Genomic DNA, 27,132 nt, shown 5'->3' with positions numbered 1-27,132 from the left:
AGCCCATTTAATACTCAACCCATCTTCAAAACATTCAACCCGTCTTCAAAAGTAAAGGGTAAAGATAAATCCACCTTTTATTTCACTTGACTCTCCCAAAAAAATTGATGCAGACTAGAAATTTTGAGAGGAAAGAAATTCCTTATATACATGGGTTGAAATTCGATCCGTCTTTATCATGTCAAAGCTGAATACAGGAGAGTTTAACCCATGTACTATAAGAGTTTTCTTTTTTCTCAAAATCCCTAGTCTACATTGTGTTTTTTTTTTTTTTAATCTTGGGAGAGTTTAAGTGAAGATGTGTCAGATTTTTTGAAGACGGGTCGGATATAGGTAATAAATGGGATGTTAAGTTGAATGGTTAAGTGGATCGGCTGGATATTAAATGGGATTTCAATGAGGCCTGATCATACGGTAATTTTTTTCCTTATTGTGTGCTAGGTGGCATTCCATTAAAATAGGGGTATTTGTGAGCCAAAAAACAAACAGAAGGGTATTTTTGAGCTAAAAAAAACAGAGTGGTATTTGTGCTTCATTTCGGATAGTTCAAGGATAGATTTGGTTATTTTTAGTAAATGGGATGCTGGCAGTAAGTACTCTATTAAAATGAGGGATATTTTTTAGTCAAAAACGAACAGAGAAGTATTTTTGAGTCAAGAAACAAACGGAAGAATATTTTTGAGCCAAAAAATAAATGAAAGGTATTTTTTTTCTCCATTTCGGATAGTTCATGGGTAATTTGGCCTTTTTTTTTATTAAAATTAAGGAGTTTTCACACAAATAGTTGGGATGTAAATTTATTATTTATTTTTGAGAAAAGTCATGATGTCAACATTTTTTCCTAAACTTATTCGACAACTTCCACTGGCATCTTACTTCACGGATAATTATACACCCTCCTAAATAATTTTCAAGTGATTTAATATCACCCTTAGTGTCGATATGACATAAAAAATGAAAAACAAATATTTTTTGATAATTGGAAGAGGTGGTCGAAACCACCTCTTCTATATAATAGAAAAGAAAAGAAATGAAATATAATTGAATACCATCCCAATAAAATAAAAATAATACAAAGGTAGCATCCTCTTCCCTTTCTTGACAACTAAATATAAAGAGTTGATTTGTTAGCTAGGCAATCAAGGCAGGTCGAATGGAGTTAAACATTCTCTTAAAACAGCCAATTAGGGGAGCCAAATGGATTTGTGCAACAACTGTACATATCCTTATAATAGAAGAACTTGAATGATTGTTGATTCTAAATAGTACATATCCTTCACTTCAACAGAAACACTACATTGTTGGCTTTCTAAAATGAGACATATAACACTAATTTGCACCCATTCATTCATTTATGAGAGCGACTCTTTGTTCCCACTCTCCACCCATCTTTCAAGATACCAGCCTGCAGACTATGTCTCATATCCATCTTCCAGAAGAAAATCCCTTTTTCTTTGAAGGAATGGCTAATCCCAGCTCTTTACATTGCTCTTCATCCGGTTGTGAACTCAGAAATCCAGTCCCCATGAAATGTACCGATGCTGATGCATCCTCGAATTTTCTCGTCAAACTTAAGGATGTGGATAGAAATGATCTTGAACTAGTCTTTGATATTTTCTTTGTTGGCACAACGTCCAGCTGTGCTGATTTCAGAAATCGCTCTGTTGCTGCTTCCCAGGAAAGTTCATGCCTCTGTTTATCAGTTAGTGGAGCAGGCTCGTCAGACAATGCCAAGAGTGTAGCTTTAACAAAACCTTCACCATCATCATATGTTCTGCAATTTTGGAACTGCATGAAAAATTCATTTGATGGATGGTTGGCACATACAACTATTTTGCCCATAGCTAGTGCTTCAGCTGTGGTTGTACAAACTACATCCGTTGTGCTTGGATTAAGAAGCACTTTATAGCTGAAAAGAACAATAAAAACAAAATGTCATTTGCTAATGATATGAGAAAGAAAACCAACCTAGTCACCTACAATCAAAGTACTCAAACTCACTGTCCCTAATGCTTTCATTCAGCGAACTGAATTATGTATTACACAGACACAAATTATCAAGGTATGTAGCACATGTAATGAAAGAACAAGATAAAATAATCTGCTGGTCACTACATTAATTGTCCCATGAACATATTGTTTTAAAGAATATGCCTTGGAAAGTCATAAAATATGCCACTTTCCTCAAAACGAAGATATCATGGATATCTTTCATTTAAATTTTGAAATATCCAAAGACATGAAGCCATTCATGACAAATTATATTCATCATACCAAAGGGTAAAGATAGACCCAGCGACTCTCTCTCCCTCTGATTCATGACAAATTATATTCTTCATCATACCAAAGGGTAACGATAGACTCATTTCTCGATAGCCTGTTCGAACTGTCAAAAAAAATTGGGATCCACATACTCACTTCTTATTTCAAGACAAACCAGTGTGTCTCTCTCTCTGAGTGGACAACAAACCTAAATATAGAATCAATACCAATAGCAGCAAAAGCCATCAACAATAGCTGGGCTGGCCAGAGGGTCAAGCCACTAAAGCAAGGCCTTTAGGCCTCAAAATTTCGGGGGTCCCAATTTCTTTCATCTATTGAATTTCCCAATTAATTTGACTGATATATTCGATTTTACTAAAGCAAGGCCTTTAGGCCTCAAAATTTCGGGGTCCCAATTTCTTTCATCCGATGTTCAGTATCTATATTGAATTTCCCAATTAACTCGACTGATATATTCGATTTTAAGACACGCAAGACTGACTCTCTCTCTCTAAGTGGACAACAAACCTAAATATAGAATCAATACCAATAGCAGCAAAAGCCATCAAGAATAGCTGGGCCGGCCAGAGGGTCAAGCCACTAAAGCAAGGCCTTTAGGCCTCAAAATTTCGGGGGTCCCAATTTCTTTCATCCGGTGTTCAGTATCTATATTGAATTTCCCAATTAATTCGACTGATATATTCGATTTTAAGACACGCAAGACTGATTAAAGAGGAAAGTGGTTCTAGCAACTCGAACCCAAGACCTCTAGTTAAAGAAGGGTGAGACCCAAATTTTACCTAATCACAGATTTATAAATTAATTTTCTTCTATAAAATATTGAGCAGAAAAATAGGATCTCGTATTAAAGTTGGTTTTAGGACACCTATTTTATTGAGCCGTCTCTGAAGAACAGTAAAAGCTCAAAACCCGTTTAGTTCATGAAGGACTTCTTCGATCCATAAACTATGCATACCAACTACTTCGCTAGGTTTCTGCTTGCTACTATGCCACTTTATGCACACTGAGGAGATAGTAGGAGACACTTTGGTAATCCTCTGAATCCTTAAAAGATGAAGTGATCTAAATTGGGAACTTTCATGGGTCTACTCGTGGTGTTAGCTATTCAGCAGCTTCCAGCTTTTATACCTTCGTGTAGCTTAAACCTATGGAGTTTTAGAAGCGATTCCCAGTGCTCCACAAGTCATCTCCTTGGGTTAAATTGCTAGGTTTTCAACTCTATAAATATTGCATCATCTGTTATGCTTTTGTCAATTTAAGAATGCAACCATGTTGTTTCATCAACCCTAAAGCACCAAAGAAGCCAAAAAGGAGGACAAATTCATAGATCCACTGATTTCATATCAACCCTTAAACCAGTCCCTGATCTTCTTCATTCTTTATAATTTCCTAGGTGGCGACCTATTAGCTCAGAAGCAAGAAACACGACAGAGGCTGTTGCGTTATACAACATTTAATTGTATGAGGTTACTACTCATTCAATGCAATTATCTGCAGTGAACAAGCATTCGGGACCAGATAAGGATGAATTCGCTGAAAGCTGAGATGTTCAGTCAACTCCTTCCTAGTAGAGGGGTCCCAACCTCTTCAGTGAGTATTAAGGAGGAGGAATAAGGCCTTCATGGACGCCTTTAGACTATTGAGCCTTCAGCTTTCTGAATAGAGACCCTATCATTCCAACAATAGACAAGGGGCATCTCACTATACAATCACAAGTGGTTACCGAGAGTTACCTGTGATTAAATAATTCTGGTCCATTTATACAAGACAACTAGAATCCCAGCAGTCGAACCGAAGAGGTCATTCCTCACCCTCATTCCAATCAAATCTAGCTAAGGTGTCCAGAGGCATGGGAGAAATGAGGGATTGATCAACTAACCTGACTAGATCCATATAACCTGTTTCCATCTGTCCTAAATGATTTTGAGTGGTTTTCAAACCCCCAAATTCTCACTCTCACTCGCCGCTAGTATTGGTGTCTTGGTTTCCTTTGATTACTAAGATGTTTCACTTTATTAAGTTTCACCAGTCCAAGGAGCACAAACTAGCCTTGGGGCTTGGATACAGTTTTGATCCAGTTTATGCATAACCACTGAGCTATGTTTTCCTTCACCAATTCTCCGTTCTTTTTCTGCCATTCTTTTTCTTTTTGGGTGTGCAGGGTGGGAACAATGGCAGATGCTTGGTACTTAGGATTGTCGCATTTGGAATACGGATTACAGGCTCCAGTTGACACCATTATTAAGACAAGAATCCAAAATGTTTCTTTAAGTTAACTCATAGGACAAGGAGATGGACAAGTTGAGCTTATTTTTTATTGAGAATATTTTAAAACTTGCTATCTCTCACCAGCACTGGTATCAGTAACTGTGAAGAAAAGAAGAATTTTTAAAATAGAAAACGAAATTTGTTCTATACAAATTTGTTTTCTTCGTTCATGCAATAACCTTTGATGAAACATCTTAAAATAAATCAAACAGATATGCACCAATTGTGCAACAAAGGAAGTGTCTTACCGAACACAAGGAGAAGCTTTAATGAAAGCTCAAGTTTTTGAAAACTTGTTCTACTTCACTTGTATTCTGAAGGAGAGTTACTTTTACTTATTCCAGAGTGTTAACATTGTCTAATACCACAACTAAGAGTTGGCGGGGCAAGAGTGGACAACAGTAACTGTCATTTTTACAACTGCAATAGTAAAGACGTAGCCAAAGCATAAAAAGGTACAAAGACAAATTTACATCTCACATATGTATCTCAAAATCATGTGTGGATAAGTTTTATTATTTGATTACAACAACAACAACAAACCCAGTGTATTCCCACTTTGTGGGGTCTGGGGGGGGTAAGATGTACGCAGTCCATACCTCTACCTCTGATGAAGTAGAAAGGCTGTTTCCGAAAGACCCCCGGCTCAAGTTACGAGATATCAAACAAACACATAGTACAGCACAGAAGCAGATGACATAAGTCTAGATAGAATGATAATTTTGATTGTCAAGTCCAGATGAAAGATACTCATGGAATTGTGTTGCTATCTCCTTATCTCTTGATAATTGAATTTTTTGTAAATCAAATTTATCACTACTAACATATCAAATAGCATCAAAAGTACTTACAAAGTGAATGAGTGGCTCAACAACATGTTTTAATCAAGTCGTCTGGATCATCCATACATAGTGGTATCCTCCCTATACCCCAAAAATAGTAAGTAAACCCAAAAAGACGTCTAAATAGATACAGTAGATGCACCCAGTCACCCGCAATGGGAGAAATATACCACGGAACCCCTCACAGATATATAACAAGAGCGAACGAGAAGTTTGATTGTAGTAGTTAGCTTTTGAAGACACTTACTTGTGAAATAAAGGATCCGCATGATCACGCGCAGGATGAACCCTAACTGCCAATTCCAACTTCTTAAAAGAAACCTCAATTTGAGCAGAATCCTCACCGCTACCGTACAAATCTATCTCCAATCCAGCAAGTTCCTTTTGATGATCACGTAAGAGTCTAAGTAGCTCCTTGTAACCTTTACTCCACAACATCTTCCCAATGTAGTAGACACCTTTGCTGAAAGCTTGGTTATCATTTTGCTGTTTCCCTATTGTTTTCATCCCAATCTGTAGGAATTTTGGATTGACTCCGTGCACATTACAGACCAGGGATCTTGGGAGATCCTGGGTGGCTGCAGATAACCTGATGACCTGTTAGCAAGAAATTGCAACTATTTGAGCCATTTCATATCAAGTACAAGAAAATCATGATCTAAGTTATAATCACAAGTAAGCCTGTTAAGTCTCACAAAGTAATTTTAGATTCATAAAGGAGTCTAAATTTATCAATCAAGGTAACACCAATGTCTTTGCCAATATGCTATACCATTTACTGGTAAAAGAGCATTTATTTCTCAAGTATATCAGATCTATGATGCATAACAAGAAGAGTTCTATGATGCAGCAGATAGATGATGATGGTCAACCTTATACAATTGTAATATTAAGAACAACGTATTTGAGCTTCTCTTTTGTTCTCGTAGCCTCTTTGACGAACTTTTGAAGCATGACAGGTACTGATACTCTCTGGTGGCATTCAGCTTAACCAGCACTTCCAGCAGTCAAGAGGCCTGCTTCTGGATGAGACCATATTTCAAGAGTAAACAAGGCATAAGCATGTTTCCCTGAGCAAATGACAAATAAAGGCAGGACCTATTGAACTATGTCTAGCTTCTTCCAACATCTTAGTTGAACAACCAAATTCCACTCTTTCGTGGCTTATATGAGTGCAATGGTCTAAGTGGAAGACTTAAGTAGTGGAATTTTGGCCATTATCCTGTATAGAAACCTTAAGGAGTCGTTTGTTAGCTGATTTGCAGGTGAGTTAGACAGGTACTAAATCCTGCATAAGTAATACCATGTTTGGTAGTTGGTTAAGAGGTAAGTCATTCATGTATAAAATTAATATGGTGTTTGGTTAGCAATTTAGAAACTCGTATAGCTAATACATGAGGCGAGGTGCAGATGCCCCAATAAGGAGGTGCGAGAGGTTGGATATAGTAGGTACAGGGAGGGGTAGAGATAGGCCGATGAAGTATAGGAGAGAGTTGATTAGACAGGACATGTCACATCTTCAGGTTACCGAGGACATGACCTTAGATAGGAGGATGTGGAAGACACATATTAGAGTAAACGGTTAATCGGGTAGGAGTGTTGCCTTGTGTTCGAGGGTGTTTGCTTGTTGGTGTTTGTCGTGCACTAGCCATAGTATGGTAGTTTAGGATTTAGACGTAGATGCTGAGGTGGAGTTAATCCCTGTTCGTGATATCTATCAAATGTTGTTGTGTATTGTGTACCGATTATCACACTATTTTTGGGTTGATTATTGTTTATTTCTGGAAAAAGATTTTGCATTGTTCCCTTGATAGTTGCTATATTTTCTTCACTGTTTCCTTCTTCTTTGTACCTAGATTTGCTACATGTGAGCTGAGGGTCTTTCAATAATAGCTTCTCTACATCCCCAAGGTAGTGGTAGCCTGCGTATACTTTACCCTTCCCAGACCTCACTCGTGGGATTTCACTTGGGTATGTTGCAGTAATAAATTATTTTCTAACTAGCAACCAAACACTGTATAACTTATACAGAAATTAATACATGAATAAATTGCTTCTTCACTAGCTACGAAACACCCCTAAGAACTCTATTTCTAGACAACGGAAGTTTGCTCGGAGCTCCACAGTAGTATTTGAAACGTAAGATGGGTTACAAGAGAAAGAAAACATACAATCCCTCATTAAAATGATCTCGAAGACTTATATTTCACCTAAATTATCTAAAAACATGTACCAGTTCCTGCCCTCCACCTCCCCCACAAAATCTAGATCATCATAACCAACAAATTAGACGACTAAAAAGAACTAACATCATACCTTGTGGCAATAAAGATCAACAACCCAACTATTTATCTGTTTTAATAAAAATGCCTCCACAGCATTCCTTTCTCTCCTAACATATTCCAAGTAATTGGTGTGAACAATTCCTACAACCAGACGAAATTTCTTTTTCCATCTCTTTCCGTGATGAAACCATGTAAGATGCTCAGGTTCCTCAAGGACTGCAACATCTGCTTCATCATCTGGGATGATTACTGTGATATCCCCTAACGCAATAATGCTCCTTTTATCCAGAGAGAACTGCAGTTCAGAAAATCCCCATTTTGCCTCAACGAGTTCGCCAGAAATTATCATTGTGAATGACAAATACTGATAAACATAAATAAATAGAATAGAACAATTTGCATATCTTCCAGCTTCAAATCAAAATGGTATCATTGACTAAATAGCATTAATTCTAGAAAAAAATGAAATATGAGGTTGGAAGAAGACCAATTGCACAGACAAACAGTTGAGATGCAACAAAATTATCACGACGCGTGCTATCAAGAACCAAATGATTTTAAGGCTAAAAACCTCTCTTTACCTATTCCACAGATATGCACACATAGAAACTCCTGCCTTGTGCCCAAGTACAAGGACCCTAGATTTTCTTGCAGCAGTCTAAATTAGTTGTTTTTATACTATAAACATCATTAGATTACAAAATTTAACAGGAGAAAAAGATGAAATAAATAGTAAACAAGATTAAAAAAGAAAAGACTTCATTAAGTTACAAATTTCAATTTCACCATTCCCCAAAGTACATGAACAAAAAACAATCGAAGATCAGAAGCTGAGAGCTCATGTGGAACTTTAAAAGGAAGGGAGAAAAAAAGGGTAGCCCAGTGCACTAAAGATCTCGCTATGCAAGGGTCCGTGAAGGTTCAGACCACAAGGATCTATAGTGTGTAGCCTTACCTTGCATTTCTGCAAGAGGAATTAAAAAGGAATGGAAGCACTAGGATGTTTTCTGAAAACTAACTTGGGGCAAATTGTAGTACCGAACGCTTAAAATTTCTGAAGGGGAAGATATAACATTTTGAACGCTTCTAGAGAAGCTTCCCTCGTTCACAATCTAAATCTTCTGCGTATGAGGGAAGAAAAAGAGCAGCCAATAAAACAGAAGAAAGAAAAAATGGCATGTCAAACAATTTGGTTGACATCTATAAATATGTCGAATTGAACATCAGTACAATCATCAATTAATAAATTAGAATAGTAACTCCTAGTGCTACATGGTAAGATATAGACACTCATCTATCTATATATGTCACAAGCTGAAGTATGTAAATGTAAATTAACCCTCAATTCTAAGAGCTCGGGGTTTTTGGTATTATAAGCTACATTCATACTCTTTGTATCAGATTTTAGAAAAGAGGAGATGAATCTTGCTTTTCTTCAGATAAGTTGAAATAAATCTGGATTTACCTTTCCAGGGTAAAAACGTATGCTAAAATTTGATGCAAATCCAGTCCTCTCTTCCACCCACTGGCGGACACACTTTTCCTGCTCCAAATGTGAATTAAATTTGATACCACTCGGAAAAACATGTTCTTGATCTTTCAATGGCAGCGAAGGAATCACCAAGGTGACCTTTTGTTCACCATATTTTGCCAGATATGCAGCACGAAAAAGAGGATTGATGGAAGTTCCAGTTAGCCAAGGAATGCTTGCAGTAGTATATATGGCGATGTGATGTTTTTTGTCCATTTATGGAGGTTGAGTCAGATTATTTTTGGCTTCTTCACATGCCAGTTAGAGTCAGGAAAGGGAAACTTCACAGACTGACCTGCACAGCTGAATTTGAAGCTATCAATCAATACTTTGTCAAATAAATAAAGACTAATAACATGTTTTAAATGAAGGAGCAGCGGAAGATATCGAACAAAAACAGAGAAGTTGAACAAAAAGTTCGATTGAAATGAAGAAATACACTGCAACATTAATATCAAACGCCAAAGGGTTAGAAATAGTGTTCAGGGAGGCGTGATGCAGAAAAAAAGCGACTAGGCTCCACATCACGCATTACGCGAAGCATGAAGCGATGTAAGCACATCATTGAAGTGAAGCAGTGAGAAGAAGAAAGCGCAATAGTGGTAGTCGCCCAGTGAAGAAGAAGAAGTCGCTGCACTGGATTTCGAAGTTAACCTTAGAAAATTGCAGCAGAGGTAGTCACCACAGTAGACCCTTTTTTTAAATTTAAAATTGAACCTAAATATAAAATCAATATGAAGTGACTCTTTTTTAAATTTAATATTGACCCTAAAAATAAAATCAACATGATGCGCTCGCATCAGCCACGCACAGCGAGAGGGGTTCGCATCGCTTCGCATCATCACATTATGCGACGATGCGAGCACATTCCTGAACAATGGTTAAAAACATTATGAATAATAAATTCTTAAGAATAAAAAAGAAGATTGTGCAAAAGAAAGTTGGTAAAAAGGAGATACAAATGTTTGGTACCAAGCAGAGTTGTTCTATCAGCACTGACATACAAACAGAAATTGCCGTCAAATTTAAGGAACACGGTTAGTCTCACCTAAAATTTAAGGAACACGGTTAGTCTCACCTAAGTCATTCAAACTACTGCATGTTTTAGGTGAAAAGAAGAGCAAAGGCGGATCCACTATTTAAATTTGATGGGTTAAATTGTGCATGTTACGAAGCTTGGTGGATAATGGGTCCACCCCTTACCCCTCCCCACTTAAATATCAAGCTTTTGTTTTCAACAAGGTTTGAACCGATTTGCGACTAACCCCAAGTCACATGTTGCGCCCTTACCACCAGACCAAAACCCTGGTTGCCATTTTACTTTTGAAATTTAGGGTCATGGTTAATATTTGTTGAACTTTCAGTCATTTTTCACACATATATCTATGTTCCATGAAAGAAATAATTACGCACTCCATCCGCCTCTGACTAAGAGAGTGAAAATTACAAGCTCTAAACTTCCATGTCCACTTTTTCCTTTCCCCAAGTATAACTTTCTGCTGATATACTAAGAAATATCAAATACATGGCTGTAAAATGGTCTCCTCGGCATGTCTCGTGCACTTTCATAAGAAACATCTTGAATCCTAACAGTAATTGTTTGAACTTTCCAAATTGAAGAAAAGTAAGTTTCATAGTATAATACAATTGAAGAACTTCAAATAGAAATATGTCGGTATGAGAAAGTAAAGCACAATATACACTAACACCCATTTAAAGAAACTAAACACTATTTTCACTGTTCAAGGCGTGAAAACAGTCTCTTGCAGAAATGCTGGATAAGCCTGCCCTTCCACGGAAAACAGCCTCTTACATGGCTGGAGCTATAATGCACCACCCACCTTTTTAAAACACTCTCTTTTCTCCAAAGACAAAATACAAAGCTACACTAATTCTCATATTAAAGAAAAGCAAAATTCGTACCACAAAAGAATTGATGAAACCTCAAAACTTGAATCAAAACCATGTTATCATACCAAAAAATAAAGCCCTATGTACACAAAAACCCATTACAGAAGAAAACAAAAGGTTGTTGGTTATTATCAGACATAAACAAAAACCCATTTCAGCAAAGTCAAAAATTCAAAGTTGAACCAACATAAAAGAAAGTGACAGAAATAGAACACTATTAAAAAACAAACGCAGCCTACATGGAATTATTTCAACAACACCAAGAACAATTCTAAAAGAAGAATCTAAAAGGGTGTTTTATTTTACCTGAATTTTCTCCAACAACAAAGTTGAGGAATTCGCAGGGCAGGGAATTTTGTTGGTGGGGAACAAGAAATTAATTGAGGTGGAAATAGACGCATTACTATTATTATTGATTTGAGAGCTATGGAAGATGCGAATAATTAGGAGGAATATAGCAATTGGTAATAGTTTGGGAGTTTTATTGTCGGAATTAATATTTCACATAGAGGCACGCGCTTGGCACGTCAAATTGGAAGTTGCATTAGTTACAACTTACGAGACCGTTGTGAATGGAAATGCGAAGAGGGAACAGGGAGACACATGAGGCAAAAAATTTCATTCGGATTAATTAGATAAGAAGGATAATTCGAGTAGATATACAGAGGAGCATGAGTCTATGACCATACAATTAACTCTTCGATTCAACAATTTAGTAGACGTCTTAATAATGCCTATACGATATATAAACTCATAACTCTAAGCCTTAATAACTTCGAGAAAAACTCGTCATAATCCTAAGTCTTAACAACTCTGAGAAAAACTCGGAAGTCTTACTAATATTTAATTAGTTGCAAAACAACCGTTCAACTCTTGAATCAGACAACACTTATTTTCACAACCTTAATACTAAATTGCAAGCAACTAAATTCTGTTGAATCGATAAATTAAATTGTTTCATGAGTGAAATGGCTCAAACCACAACCCAACAAATTTAAAGTATTGATAGATCAAGATTTTGCTGTTGTTTTTAGTTTCTTAAGCGTTAAAAACTTGATGTTAGCTCATTATTATAAGTTACAACCTTACAGGTTTATGTGAGTGTTGACAATGAAGCAGTGCATTTTGAAACTAAAGAGAGTCTTAACTCCAATTTAGTTGGAATCCAAAAAATTCTTTTTCGGACGATTGAGATTTGAGGGGGCAAGCTTTGTTGCAAGTACGGAGCAATCGGTCACAAATAGCAAGCGAAATGGTAGCAAATAGACCACCACCCCAGTTGCAGTTTGTGATATGATAGTCCCACTTGCGAGTAATATAACATTCAATATTGTCAAATCGACAATTACTAAATGTATGAAAGCAGGAACCAACTACCATCTATTTCTTTTACTAATTTTTTGGAGAAAGTTTCGTTGGAAGTTAGAAGAGAGAAGGTACTATATATTCTTTTGGACAACTTTTAGAAATAGTCATTGTTGCAGTAAAAAAAAGGGCAACATAGCTATATTTTACAATCTTACCATACATAATGTATCAACTGTATGCAACTGATTGTATCAATATAAAATATATATACAGTGACTAATTACATGCACCAAACCGTAGCCTACCTTGTAACAGGGTGACCCGAGGCTACCCTCTAGTTGTGACACAGTGCTTAAAGCTAACCCATGATTTAGTACCTGCTGTGAGCACTGAATAAAATAATAATGAAACATCATGTGTAGAAGATAAATTGATAAAAGTTTGATAGGACGTAATACTGAAATATAAGTCAACATGTTTGAACACTGATAAAGCTGAAAGCTAGAATGACTGTCAGAAAACCTCTAAAAACATAAGGAGTTGATGGGACAAACTCCCAACTAATTCTAACTGTCTGAGATAAAGAAAGCACTGAAGAAAGACATCTTGTCCTCGATGAATGAGGACTCACCACTACTGCTGCTGAGAGGTACTGAGCTGTCTAAGGAAGATCAGGGACCTGAGCGTTAGAACCTATGTTATAGGACAACATAACTAAAAATAAGAGTATGTGATTAGTACTTTAAATGTACTGGTACATGAGGTAAGGACTAACTGAAATACATATGGAAACTGAACACAGATGCATGAACATGTAAAAATGAGAATGCAAGACCAAGTAAAGCATGTACTGAAATAATCTGTAAAACTAACTGACTGAGTAACTGGTAATCTGAATACTTGGTCAAGCAAACCCGACTTGATATAAATTGAGTACTGACTAAAACTGTGGGAGCTATCATGTAACCTATATGCCCTAATTTGAGCTAATCGGGGTCCAAACTGTAACTGCAGTTGGAAGGATGTCATTACCTTGCCACGAGTTCTAACACTGGCTGTGTGGATCCGCTAAACTGTCATCCTGAAGGACTAGGGAGTCACCCTCTACTGGAAGGTACCACTAAGAGAGTGTCAACCCTCAACTGACAGGAAGACCTCTCAAAACCTATGTTGGCTACGTAGTTCTGAAACTCAGGGATTGCCACTAAAGGTCACACCCTTTACTGGAAGGTGATCCCCCATCCCCGCTCAATGCTAAATCCTACTCCCAGCTGAATTGACATTGATTCTGACTAAGGTCAATTGGATATCACAACTGATGGTGCTCAACATGATCATAACAAACTGAGTATGATAATGAAATCATGATTTGACTGACTTATTACTTGAAAATATGAAACATGAGTAAATACATAGGTATTGGGTGTTCATAACCCACGAACACTAAATGACACCTTAAACACGATAACATTATTTAAAACACGGGAAGAAATTCATGATTCAGAGACCCAAAATATAATACATTTCCCTAAACTGATGAATTTCATGAATTTGAACATGGGGATGTGTTAAACTTGGGAGGACAACATGCTCACATGGTTTAATTCATAACTTGATAATTTGGCATGGTATTAACTGATCATGACACAGGTGGTTGGAACTCAAATCATATAAGAGCATAATTCACATAGGAAATCTTATTAGCATGGCTTGAATTTAAAACTACTAAGGAAACATGGATAAATTTCATAATTAATATTGATTTTGTTCATAAAAGAGGGTAAAATTCATTCTTGAACAAAATAAGATTTTGGGACTCAATAGGTAGAAGAAATCCATTGATGAATACCCCACATACCTTAATTAGTTGAATTCTTGGAGAAGAAGCTTGGAATTGGAATCTTGTATGCTAAAATCCTTGAGGAGAAACTTGAACTTTTGTTCTTGGGAAAGGAGAAGGGTTTTTACGTATGAAAACTGTGGGTAATGGGCAATTGATGCCCCTCTTGGGTTTTAATTCTTCATTTGGACGTTTAGGATAAGGAAAAAAGACCAAAATGTCCTTTGGATTTTTAATTAAGAAACCAGGAAAATACAACCTCCATGTATGAAGGTTATCGTGGAGGCTAACCTCCTTGTCACAGAGCTTATTGCGGAGGTCCAGCCTCCATGTCACAGAGGTTATCGCGGAGTCTAACATCCGTTACATGCCAATATCGCAGAGGCTTACTGCCTCTGAGGTCTAAAATCACCCTGAACCTCTTCCAAAAATTCTGAAATCCTCCTGAATAACCCTTTTAACATTTCTAAACATATTTCAACTCATAAATCGATGTTTCTAACTCAGAAAGGACAAAAATAAAATCCTTAATTCTTGGGGTCTTAAAAATGGTTAAGTCTTTTACACTTAGCGTAAAATTTATGCCTTGGACCCCTTAAACATATGACTAGGAGCTAGAAACGAGCCTAGGATCATACGGGGTATTACACAGGGTAGCCACTGTATCAATATTTTGTATTAACAAAAACAAGTTAGCGAATACAGACCTCTCTTTCTCATTTTTTTGTTGTATATTGTATTTTCATTTCTTTTTTTCCTTCTTTGGATTTGTATTTTTACATCTCTCTCTCTTTCTCAAATGTATTAAACTTATCATTTTGTATTTGTATATTAACAAGTATATGCATTATTTTATTTGCTTGAGTTTATCATATACAAATGCAAATGTATCATTTGATGTTTGCATTATTTGGATGACTCAATTGTATCAACGAATACAATTTGTATTTTATAGAACTGTATATAAACAAAACACAATTGTATGAAACTAGTTGTATGAATTATATATGTCACGACCCTATTTCTCAGGTTATAATGGCACCTCCTATAACCCACTAGTAGATAAGTCAACCCATAACCCGCAATAATTAGTGATGGACTATCAAAAGAAATAAAAGAACACATCAGAATGAATATGATAAAGAGACTAATATATATAAAGCAACCCAAGACTTGGTGAAGTTAATACAAGAGCTTCTAATCCAACAGGAGTACTGAGTAAAATAACTAATATATGTACAAACCCTCTCCAAAATACAACATAGAGATAAGTCTAATTGTAATAGGGAGAGAAAGAATACTCCGAACATCAGGATCACACCCTAAATCTCTGATCCAAAGATATTCCACACGATGCACACATCAATGACGAGAACTCGTACTATGATCTGTAGGCTGCAGAAGTATAGTATGAGTACCAAACATATGGTGCTCAGTAAGTATTGGTCGACTGAGCTTCAATGATAATGTAAGTAAAAGTAACATGTAAAGCAGGAATATAAACTACATGCAACTATCCAGGAACTAAACATAATTATTCTAATTGAGAAATAAGGGTAAACTATCCTATTCTAATAGTATAGGAACAAAAGTACAATATTGTACATCACTAGCCAATACATAAATGAAGGATGAAGAAAGGATACACAGTAGTAGTAATACAAGGCCAAATGATACATATAAGATATGAATAAATAAGAAAAGAGAGGAATACACTATAATATTATATATATATATATATATATATATATATATACACACACACACACCTCTCTATATAGGACTAAAGTCAGAGATAATAACCTTAAGGGCACCGATCTAACCTCTAGAGGGTCATAGCCAAGAAGGAACGCTAATACTAACATATTTATGGTATCTAATCATAGGATGACTAAACATGAGATAATCTAACAATAACATATCTTACTATAAGAAAGAAAAGAAATAAAAAATATACCGACAACCTCAGAAACCAGTCCATAATCATCTAACCATAATAACCAACAATATAGTAACTAGCTAGTCCAGACAAACAATAACCTAACAGGCCCCCTAAGCTCGAAAGGTGCAAGCAAGCACTCTGCAAATAACAATCATAACTTATACCTATACAATCCCCCATAAGGTTGATGGATATAAGCACCAAATAATTATACTAGTGATAGGTAATGCATATGAATAAATGAATGCATATAAACCAATAGTACCAATATTCAATCCAAATGCCAAATGTACCAAGTGTATACACCTCCTCCATCTTAGTAGCTTATAAAGGCAGGACCTATAGTGACCATCATTCTAGCACTACGGCTAACAGATGATCATTGGGAATTGGGGATACCCATATACACTGTCTGATCCTGAACTATGACTTTCAATTACCATCATAATCAATCTACTCCATCCAGTACCTTATCTCTCTCCCCCTCTTTCTCTCTCTATATATAGTATAATAAGTGCACAAACTTAAACCATGACTAAAAGAGTGTAAATATGTAAATTCATTATCCAAGATCAATATCGAGACTAAATCTACATAATTGCATAGAAAGAGACAGAATCTCTCTTGATTGAAGTAAATACTAGTGGTAAAATAGTAGTTTAATAATGTACTAGAATCAACCTTAGCCTAATTTGCAAAATATCCCATTTAGTTCCAAAAGCTCATAAATCATTGAATAAGTTGGTATGGTTCCCTATTGTAAAAGAATCCATTTTAAAAGCGAAAAGTGAAAATAAATCCATATTTAGAAAATAGTAGTAAAATCAAGGATTTAGTTGGAATCGTACCACTAAGTAAATGCAAATGCACCCAAAGTTTACATGCCATCACCAGTATCAAAACAATATAACTATAAGCATCTGTAAACCATAACCATATCCTCACAAAGGATAAAATACTAACCTAGTGCTCAACTGGTATCGTAATCACGGCCTTAGACCAATAATATACTATTCAATATAAGATTAACACCATAATCCAGAGATTAAGGTAAATAAGGACATAAAGCTATTATAGGGGTCAGGAATTATCACCCCAAATACGAAGTAATATGTTAAGTCTCATACTAAAGGATTTCTTATGACAATCTATAGTTAATCAAACCCATCATCAGATGTAATAGGATTTTACAACCTTAAAAGGTATTCTAGGCTAAGGTTCGGGTCACATCTCTATTTTAAAACTCCTAATAGGCTAAGTCATGGTATTAGCCATCAACCCATCCTTAAATCCCCACCTAGCATGCAATATGTACTATAAAAAATCACATAGAGAAAATTAGACCAAAGCTTACCTCGATACCGAACCACATTCTTGAACTATCCACAAATTGCTCGTCTTTACTCCATGATCCCAAAAATAACATCACACTATCAAAATAATAATCTAAGCATAATAGGAGTGCAATGAAACTCATATTGTTATATAAAACTTTGGAACCAAAATTGAGTCATAATTGGCCCATGGAAACCGCTACGAAAATCCCAAAATTAAGTCCATCACGAGGTCTCTTGAAGGACAAGGAATGTGTGCTTAAAAGTAGATCACAAATAGAGTGTAAATCGAAGCTCAAATCAACCTCAAAAGATAATGAAAAAAGAGGTAAAAATATGAATCAAATGGAGGAATTAGGCCAAGGAATTACGAAGGAATTAGGTGGAAATGGTCACTTCATCATCCTCTACACATACCTAACTCCAATCAATGATTTCCCATAACTTTCTAAGATTCAAAGACCATTAATGGAAAATTTAAAGTAAAGAAATGAGGGAAAATTTGAGAAGACAACAATATATAAGCCTAGGGGTTACCCATCACGATCGCGAGAACCCCTAGCAACGATTGTGATGCACAGAAAATTAGTTCATCGTGAATGTGAGGAAAGAATCATGAACTCAATAAATAATAGATTAAGACCATTGCAAATTTTGGGAGGCCTTCACAAATACAAAGAAAAAATAGATCGGGTCAGGCTGTCCCTTTATCACAAATATGAGGGAGGAAGGCTCACGATTGCGATGGTGAAGAGTTTGACCCTTCGTGAACGCAACCAAAACTCCACAATTGACAAGAACAATTGGAGGCTATACTAGATGCTGGAAACCAACAAAAATGCTATGTCCTAACCGACTCTGATTAGATTCTCATGATTCATTTGGAACCCCATGCGCGCAAAAGAACCACGCTATCATACCAAATTTGATATTTTAAACTCAAATCAGAACTTTCATATGAGGTCATTTTGATTAAATCTAAATCTCACACATAGTTCTGTCTTATATAAAATCTACTACCAAAGAGGTTCAATTGCCCCTCCCGTTAAAGACAAAAATAAAAGCCCAAAATAATTCTGAAAGCCTTGGGATCTAAACCAAGGGACCCTAGGCTAAATCAATGTTCTAGAGATGATGACACTGTTGAATTTCTCATTCGAAGGCATTTACTTAGAGTTTTTGTCCCAGACCAACTTCTTAACAATGAAATCTCTAAAATAGAGAATTGAACCTAAAGTCCAAATAATTGTTTGATAATCGAACCAATAATTTTGGTAGGTCATAAATGGAAGGAATGAATGCTAGGAAAACATGAAAACTAAGAAAATGACCTGGAGGGCCATTACAATATCCACTAATAAAAGGACTTTCACCTATGAAAGTCAAAGATAGGAAGAGTCTAAAAGCTCAGAAGTATGAGGTAGTGGGTCCACAAACCTCGAGCATGACTCTCCAGATAACCTCTAAGCAAAAATAATGCTTCAGGGGGATTTTGCTATAGGTATTCCTTTTTTAACCAACTTCCTTACTTTACTTCTCAAATAGCCCTAAACTCAACCTCAACCACCACTTGGACTCTAACAAAATCAACAATGACTGATGTATGCAAACCTAAACAACAATATACTGATATCACACAAAAGATAACTAACCAAGCAAATACTTAACTAAGTTAAAGAGAACCTAAGGCATAATTCATGCAACCAACTTCAATTTCTCAATCTAACCTTCTTTTCCTTTTCAAACCTACTGCCTACTTTGATCTGCAAAAAATATCATTCGAGCCTTGCCTACATAATCACATCACACTAACCTAAAAAAATTGAAACTGATCTACTGAAAATCCATAATGACAAGTATAAGAATAGGCCATAAGGTGCTACTTGAGTACTCAAACGGTGATGTCAATGTCTACTAAGCACACTTTTTCTACTAAGAAGACTATCTAAAATTCTTATAAAGATTGAGAATCAAGGTCAAGAGAAAAAAAGCCACTACTATGTGCAAACAGACTATTCCTTGAGTACTTATAAAGAATAATCCGTTTGAACTAAAGATAACCAAACCGATAGGTGAAGAGTAGGCTTAGTAAGCTTATAAACAAATGTTTAATGAAAAAAAATTAAAATGGGGCTACAATAATACATAATCCATAGTTGAAATCTTCAAACCAAAGATGAACTACTTGATTTCAAATCTCTAAGTCGATCCAGTTGGCGATTGATAAGTTGCCAATTTGATGACTTGTTAGTACTTTTTAAGCTTAAATTATCATGCTTTTCCATTGTTCAATGGTATTTTCATGTATAATGCCCAATTTTGTAGGTAAAGGTTGAAAATAAATATGAGCAAGTCATTCAATTCAATAGGAAGTCAAAAACGAAAGAAAAATAGCTTAAAAGTTCACTTGGGCTTGTTAGGATCTACTTTTGCATGCACTTGATAGACCTTCACACGCAGCTGGTCAATGTGAAGAACCAGTGACACCTGTTTGAGTGACCTGCACCCATGCGCTGGCACCTATGCTAACAGGTTACCAATGCAGTGAGATTTTCATAATTTCATCACAACGTGAATTTTTTATCTACAAAGGGGGGTTTTCGGCTCATTTCCATCATTTTTGTACTTTTCTTAAGCTTAGAAACATTGGAGTGATATCTCAAGTGAGAAATTGCTGGTTTTAACTGAAGATTTATTGAATCCAAAGATTGAATATTGTATTACCTTATGTTTCAATAGATCAATTTAAAGAAATTTTGGGTATATCTTTAATTTTCATCTCTATGAGCAACTAATTTCTTATCTTTAGGTTATGCTTGAATAGGTTGTGATTAGTTTATGAGTACTATTTATTTGTCTTTCTAATTAGATTATTAATATGGTTTTTACATCTATTCTATGTTTTGATTGAGACTTGGAGATTGCAAACTCTAATTACCCGTGAACCCTTATCATCCTTGACTAAGGGAATAAAGGTGATGAATGGGTGTAAATAATAATTTATATTAATTTATTTAATAGTATCTCTTAGATATAAGGATACTAATTGAGGCCATAGATTTATTAAATTCCTACACTTATGAGGTGTTTGAAAGAACCCATTTGTGATATTTTGGTGTCTGATTGACAAAGTAACACTAGAAACCTATAATCTAGCCTATCCATGACTTTAAGCAAAATTTGGACAAATATCCAAGTACCCATGCATGAACCCATACCTAGTAAAGCATTACCCCCAATCTTATCCAATTTTGGTTAAACTCTAATTATTTCTAGCTTTGAAATTATATTGTAAAGTCAATAAAAATTGTTAACTCTAAAAATGTTCAAAAAAACCACCAAATTTGACTTTTATGTCTACTTTACACCACATTACGAGCCAACTTCTAGTTAAATTCTAATGCTCAAGCTTGAAATCGTTGTCTTCATTCCTCAAGTATTTGACCCCAACCATCGTTAGGTTACTATATTGATAATGAACACTTACATCTCAAGAGTGTAATTTGAGCGTCATCAAATTTTGGAGCCATTACTGGGGAGTGAAATATAATTTTCATTCTTGTAGTGTATTTAGTAACTTTGAGTTAGCTGGAGTGTTTATTTTACAGTGTTTGGTGTTTTTTGTTCTTTCTCAGGTGAGGATCATAGTTTGCACGATAATTTGAGCCAACATAGTAGTAATATTAGTACTTTTGATGGGCATCTCAGGGAAAATGATCACCTAAGAGATATTTTTTGAGCTAGTGCTATTCATTTTCCACCGGTGATTGAAAATGGAGTGTTTCACTTTACTAGAGTGCTGCTTTATTATCTTCAAATGAAAGAATTATTTGGGAGTCATCCCCATAAGGATTCAAATTATACTTGAAGAATTTCATTTATATATGTCTTCCATTTGATATTGCTTACACATCTCAAGTCAATTAATTTGCATCTTTTTCCATTCTCATTGATGAGAGAAGTGATCTTATGGCTGCGGATGTTCCTTGCAAGATTTATCAGTTCATGGGTTAAGCTAATTGAAGAATTCTTGGATAGGTAGTTTTCTCCTTCTCGGATATTGCAACTAAGGGATGAAATCATCAATTTTTTCCAACATAATGGAGAACAATTACATGAGGATTGGTAAGATTTAATAATAAAATAATGCAATGCCTAAATCATATGGTCCTAGATAAAATGTTTCTTCAAATCTTATATAGGTCATTGGATCAATTGAACAAGACAGTAGCCAATAATATGTCCAGATGATCTATTATCAAATAATTTTATGATGTTACAACGGCTTTATTAGATCAAGTGACAATCAAAGTTGAGGTTTGCATACAAGAGATACTGAGGTTGCCATGGGGGATCCATCCACATCTTTTGTAAGTAAAGAGCAAAGGATAAAAGAGGAGGAAAGAGATCAGAATATGGCAAAAGTGATGACTCAATTGGATCTTCTCACCAAGCATGTAATAGAGGCTCCTTCAAAGGCAGTCAAAGTTATTTCTTATAAGAGAGTGAAAGCTTACGATGATGAGAAATTAGAGTCTTTTGGTGAAGAAATTTAGTTCTTGTCAAAATAAATATGGGGTTCCTACCTACCCATCAAAGTTAAGGTGAGAATCAATGTTGGAAGAAAATGGTTTGTGAATGGAAGTACTGTGAATGGAAAGTTTGTAATCATGAAAAGAGAGTGGTATGACAAAGATCGGGATAGAGACCAGGATTTGAGAGATAAAGATAGAGATCATTACCAGTACATTCTTCCTCATAATAGGTTCAAGGGCAAAGAGTCAAGCTCCTTTGATCTAGAGAAGTTCAAAAGCGAAGATGTCCTTGATCATATCTTAATGGGTGTTAAGGAAAGCGATTGGATATTAAGAGAGATGAAAAGTGTTTTCTCAAAACTCAATCAAATACTGACATATTATTCGCCCTGTATCAAGAAACTTAAAACTCAATTGGGCCAAATCTTAGCTCATCTCAATACAATCTAAAAAGTGTATTGCCTAGTGAAGCGATTGCTAATCCTAACAATGATTCTCACATCAGGAATATTATTACTAGGAGTGGTCGTACTCTTAGTAAGTATATTGTTAATCTTGATAAATAACACAATGAAAGTGGTAGTGATGAACAAGCCAATGAAAAAAGAAAGTGGCTAGAAAATGATGATATTCCAAAGTCTAATAAGCCAATAATAGAAAAATCAAAGGTAGTTGAAGAAAAAGCTGAAAGTGAGGATTTTCTACAAGCAGTTGATGGTAATGCTTCAAAATTGAATAAAACTCTAATTGTTCCTATGGACAAATCAAAATTCCTACTTCATTCCAATAAAGGCTTAAGAGAAAAGAAGATGATACTCATTTCAAGAAATTTCTTGCAAAATTTAGAAGCCTGTCAGTGAATATTCTATTTTTGGAATATTTATAAGAGATGCTCGAGTATGCAAAATTCATGAAGGACTTGGTGACAATAAAATGAGCCATGGATTTTAAAACTATCGAGGTGACCCATAATTGTAGTGCCATAATAGCATGCATAATGATGGTGAAGAAGAAAGACCCCAGTGCATTCATTAGTACTTGCACTATCGGGGTGTACAAATTCGGAAAAGCTTTGTGTGATCTTAGGGTAAGTATTAATTTGATACCATTTGTCATATTACGAAAGATAATTGGGTACTCCTAAGCCTACCACTATGAGCCTTTTAATGGCCGACTATTCTATCATAAAGCCCATAGGTGTGTTTTATGATATTTTTGTGAAGGTTAACCAGTTCATTTTTCTAGCCAACTTTGTCATTTTAGATTGTGAAATTGATTGTGAAGTCCCCATTATTCTTGGTAGACCATTCTTGGCTACCAGAAGGGCCTTAATTGATGTTGAATATAGTGAAATAAAGTTTTGTGTGAACAATAAAGATGTGTCTTTCAATATATGTAAGTGAATAAAATAACTTATGGATTCACAAGTTGTTTTGATAATCGATGTGATTGAGATGAGGTGACTAACATTGTAGAGGCAGATCTTATGACTGACCCCATAGTGGGTGTATTGTGGAACTTAGGGAGTGAGGTTATTGAACAATACGATGGGTGGTTGATTCATTGATGGGTTTTGGCTCTTATACTAAAAATCCTTGCAAATTGGATCTTGATTTAAAAAATTGTGATAGTTCACCCGCCAAACCTTCTATTATTAAACCGCCTCAACTTGAACTTACGCCGTTGCTGCCACATCTTTAGAATGTCTTAATAGGTGAGAAAAAACTTTGCCAATCATTATTGCAGATGATCTATTACATCAACAAGTGAAGTCCATGAAATCTATTATGAAAAAGTCCACTCGAGCTATTGGGTGGACCATAGCAGAAATCATAGGGCATTACTCTCAGAATTTTCTCTCATAAAATCAAATTGGAGGTTGATTATGTTTCTAGTATGGAGTACCAAATAAGTCTCAACCTACTAATGTAAAAGGTAGTCAAGAAAGAAATTATCAAATGGTTTGATGTAGATGTTGTCTCCCAATTTTAAATAGTACATGGGTGATTCTAGTCCAATGAGTTCCCAAGAAGGGTGATATGATGGTAGTCCCGAATAAAAATAATGATCTTATGTTTGTCTGCCCGATCATTGTTTGGAGGGTATGTATGAATTATTGTAAATTAAATTATTTAATGGAAAAATATCACTTTCCTATTCCTTTTATGGACCATATATTAGATCAGTTAGCTGAGCGTAGATGGTATTATTTCCTTGATGGATATTTGGGTTATAATCTAATTTGTATTACACCATAAGATTAGGAAAATACCATATTTACTTATCCCCATGGTACTTTGCCTTCAAATGCATGTCCTTTGGGCAATGCAATGCTCTAACTACCTTTTAACAATGTATGTTGTCTATATTCTCCGACATGGTAGAGGATACCATGCAAGTATTCATGGATGAATTTTTCGTGGTTGGTGACACTTTTGAATCTTGCCTTGATCATTTAAGTAAGGTCCTTAAGTGGTATATGGAGACCAATGTTGTTTTAAATTGGGAAAAATCCCATTTCATAGTCAAACAAGGAATTATTCTAGGCCACAAGATTTATGGTAAATGCATCTAAGTAGATCAAGCAAAAGTTGAAGTGATTCCTAAGTTACCTCCTCCGATCTCTGTGAGGGGGTTTAGAAGTTTTTTTTGGTCACATAGGGTTCTATAGTGATTTCATTAAGGATTTCTCAAAAATTTCTCATTCTTTGTGCAAAATCCTTAAAAAGGAGATGAAGTTTGAATTCGATGGTGATTGTTTAAGAGCTTTTAATTTTCTCAAGGAGCTTCTTGTATCGGCTTTTATCATAGTAGCTCTGGATTGGTCCATACTTTTTAAAGTAATATGTGATGCTAGTGGTGTTGCTTTAGGTGTGGTGTTTGGCCAAAAAAAAGAGAAGTTGTTCCACTTGATCTACTATTGAAACAAATCCTTGAATTTTGCCCAACATAACTACACTATTATGGAACAAGAGTTGCTCACGATTGTATATGGTTTTGAAAAATTTTGGGCCTATTTATTAGGTACGGAAGTGGTTATACACATGGACCATACAACTCTTATATATCTCATGTCAAAGAAAGAGGAAAAACCTCATTTGATTAGGTAGATGTTGCTCTTACAAGAATTTGATTTTAAAGTGAAAGACTAAAAGGGTTATGAAACTTACGTAGTCGAACACCTCTCTCTCCTTAAATGTAATCCTGAGAAGCTAGGTGAGATTAAATTTGATGAAACCTTCCTTGATGAGTTAGTCATGTCATTTTTGGAAAGTATTGAGCCTTGGTATGCGGACTATATTGTTAGTGGCTTACTTTCTGGTGATCTTAATCATTATCAAAATAAGAGGTTCTTGTTTGATATGAAGAAGTACTTTTGGGATGAACCATACTTAATTAGAAAATGTGTGGATGTTATGATTTGTTGGTGTGTCATGGAGTAAAAAATAAAGTCCATTCTTAAGTCTTGTCACTCTTCTCAATTCGACGGGCATCATAGTGGTATTAGAATTTATGCAAAGGTTCTCCAAAGTGCATACTATTTTCCCACTCTCCATACAAATGCTCATAAATTGGGCTAATGTTTCTTCAATTCATTTCGAGGAGGCATGAGATGCCTCTTAAGCTTAACCTCGAGGTTGAATTGGTCAACGTATGGGGGATCGACTTCATGGATCCCTTCGTAAGCTCATATGGTAATAAGTATATCTTGGTTGCTATTGATTATGTCTCAAAGTGGGTTGGGGTCATTACTCTACCGAACAATGAAAGCAAAATTGTCAATTTCTTCTTGAATAAGTACATCTTTACAAGGTTTGGGACTCCACGGTCTATCATTAGCGATAGTGGTTCATATTCTTATAATTAGGTATTTGGTGCCTTGCTTGATAAGTATGAGGTGAAGCATAAGGTTGCTACTCTGTATTATCCCCAAACTAATGGTCAAGTTTATGCCTTGAACCAAAAAATTAAGTCCATCTTAGAGAAAATCGTGAATGATGGCCATATAAATTCAGCAAAACGACTCGATGATGCTCTTTTAGCATATACAACGGCATAAAAACTCCTATCGGCATGTCTTCCTATCAATTGGTGTTTGGAAAGATTTTTCACTTACCCGTTGAGTTGGAGCATGAAGCTTTATGGGCCTTATGTAAGTTGAATATGAATTGGAAGAATGCCTCCAAATTAAGAGTAGATCAACTATATGAGTTGAAAGATTTTTGACTCAAGGCACATGCGAGCTCAATATTGTATAAATAGAAAATAAAGAGGTGGCATGATACTAAGATCTTGAAATAAGAGTTTAATATTGGTGATGATGTTCTCCTCTTCAACTTAAGATTGAAATTCTTTGTAGTAAAGCTAAACTCTAAGTGGTTGGGCCCATTCGAGGTCTGAAATATCAATCCAAGTAGAGTGATTGGGTTATAGGACCCTGAGAAGAGGAGGTTTATTATGAACGGGCAAAGATTATAGCATTACTATATAGGTGGACCTAGAGCAGCTAAGGTTGAGTAACTTTGTTTCAAGGATTCCATGTGATAAACAAGTGATGTCGTTCTACGATGATAACTAAGATGCTTCTTGGGAGGCAAACCAAGGTTCATTCTTATTGTTTTATGCCTGTTTGAGTACTAGATATAGCTTATTTGGGTGATTTTAGGTGATCTACCAAGTTGGGAAGCGTTAAGGTAGGTTTGTGTAATGACCCTCTAGGTTATTTCCTCATTTTACATGCATTTTCAATACTACTAGATTTTTCGCAGTGGGTACAGGTCATTTGTGACTTGCCAGAACTGTCGATTCTGTTATCAGATAGTTCATTTGGATTTTAGCCTCATTTCCCTATTTTGGTGCTTTCACTATTTAGGATTTAGTCCCGAGATAAAAATCATAGTAGATGACCTCAAATGAAAATTCTAATAGCAGTATCAGTCCCAAAGTGTTAATTTTAGGCTAGGGTGACCCTTGGTTTAGGTCCTGAGGATTGTAGACTCCTTTTGGGATTTAGGGCAGATTATGTGAAAAATAGAACTATAGGTGTAGGCCC

At 35.6% G+C, this 27,132-nt stretch overlaps 1 protein-coding gene across 4 annotated transcripts; it reads right to left on the bottom strand.

Annotated features, from left to right (window-relative positions):
• Window positions 1-1,154: 1,154 nt before the first annotated feature.
• On the bottom strand, window positions 1,155-11,751 carry LOC107845447 (digalactosyldiacylglycerol synthase 2, chloroplastic). 4 transcript variants are annotated; one of them, XM_016689777.2, is made up of 5 exons: window positions 11,427-11,749; window positions 9,144-9,512; window positions 7,710-7,973; window positions 5,641-5,990; window positions 1,155-1,909 (listed from the first exon to the last, which is right to left on the bottom strand). In XM_016689777.2, the coding sequence occupies exons 2-5, from the start codon at window positions 9,423-9,425 to the stop codon at window positions 1,420-1,422; spliced, it is 1,386 nt and encodes a 461-aa protein (XP_016545263.1). In that variant the 5' UTR covers window positions 9,426-9,512; window positions 11,427-11,749; the 3' UTR covers window positions 1,155-1,419. The 4 variants fall into 4 exon arrangements, with proteins under 4 accessions (XP_016545263.1, XP_016545264.1, XP_016545265.1 ...); XM_016689778.2 differs by lacking the exon at window positions 11,427-11,749 and adding an exon at window positions 11,133-11,419; XM_016689779.2 differs by lacking the exon at window positions 7,710-7,973 and having other exon boundaries at window positions 11,427-11,751.
• Between the last annotated feature and the right edge of the window lie 15,381 nt (window positions 11,752-27,132).

This window comes from Capsicum annuum, chromosome 10 (assembly GCF_002878395.1).
Source record: "Capsicum annuum cultivar UCD-10X-F1 chromosome 10, UCD10Xv1.1, whole genome shotgun sequence".
Classification (NCBI taxonomy): Eukaryota; Viridiplantae; Streptophyta; class Magnoliopsida; order Solanales; family Solanaceae; genus Capsicum; species Capsicum annuum.
This window is presented reverse-complemented; position numbering and strand designations above follow the sequence as displayed.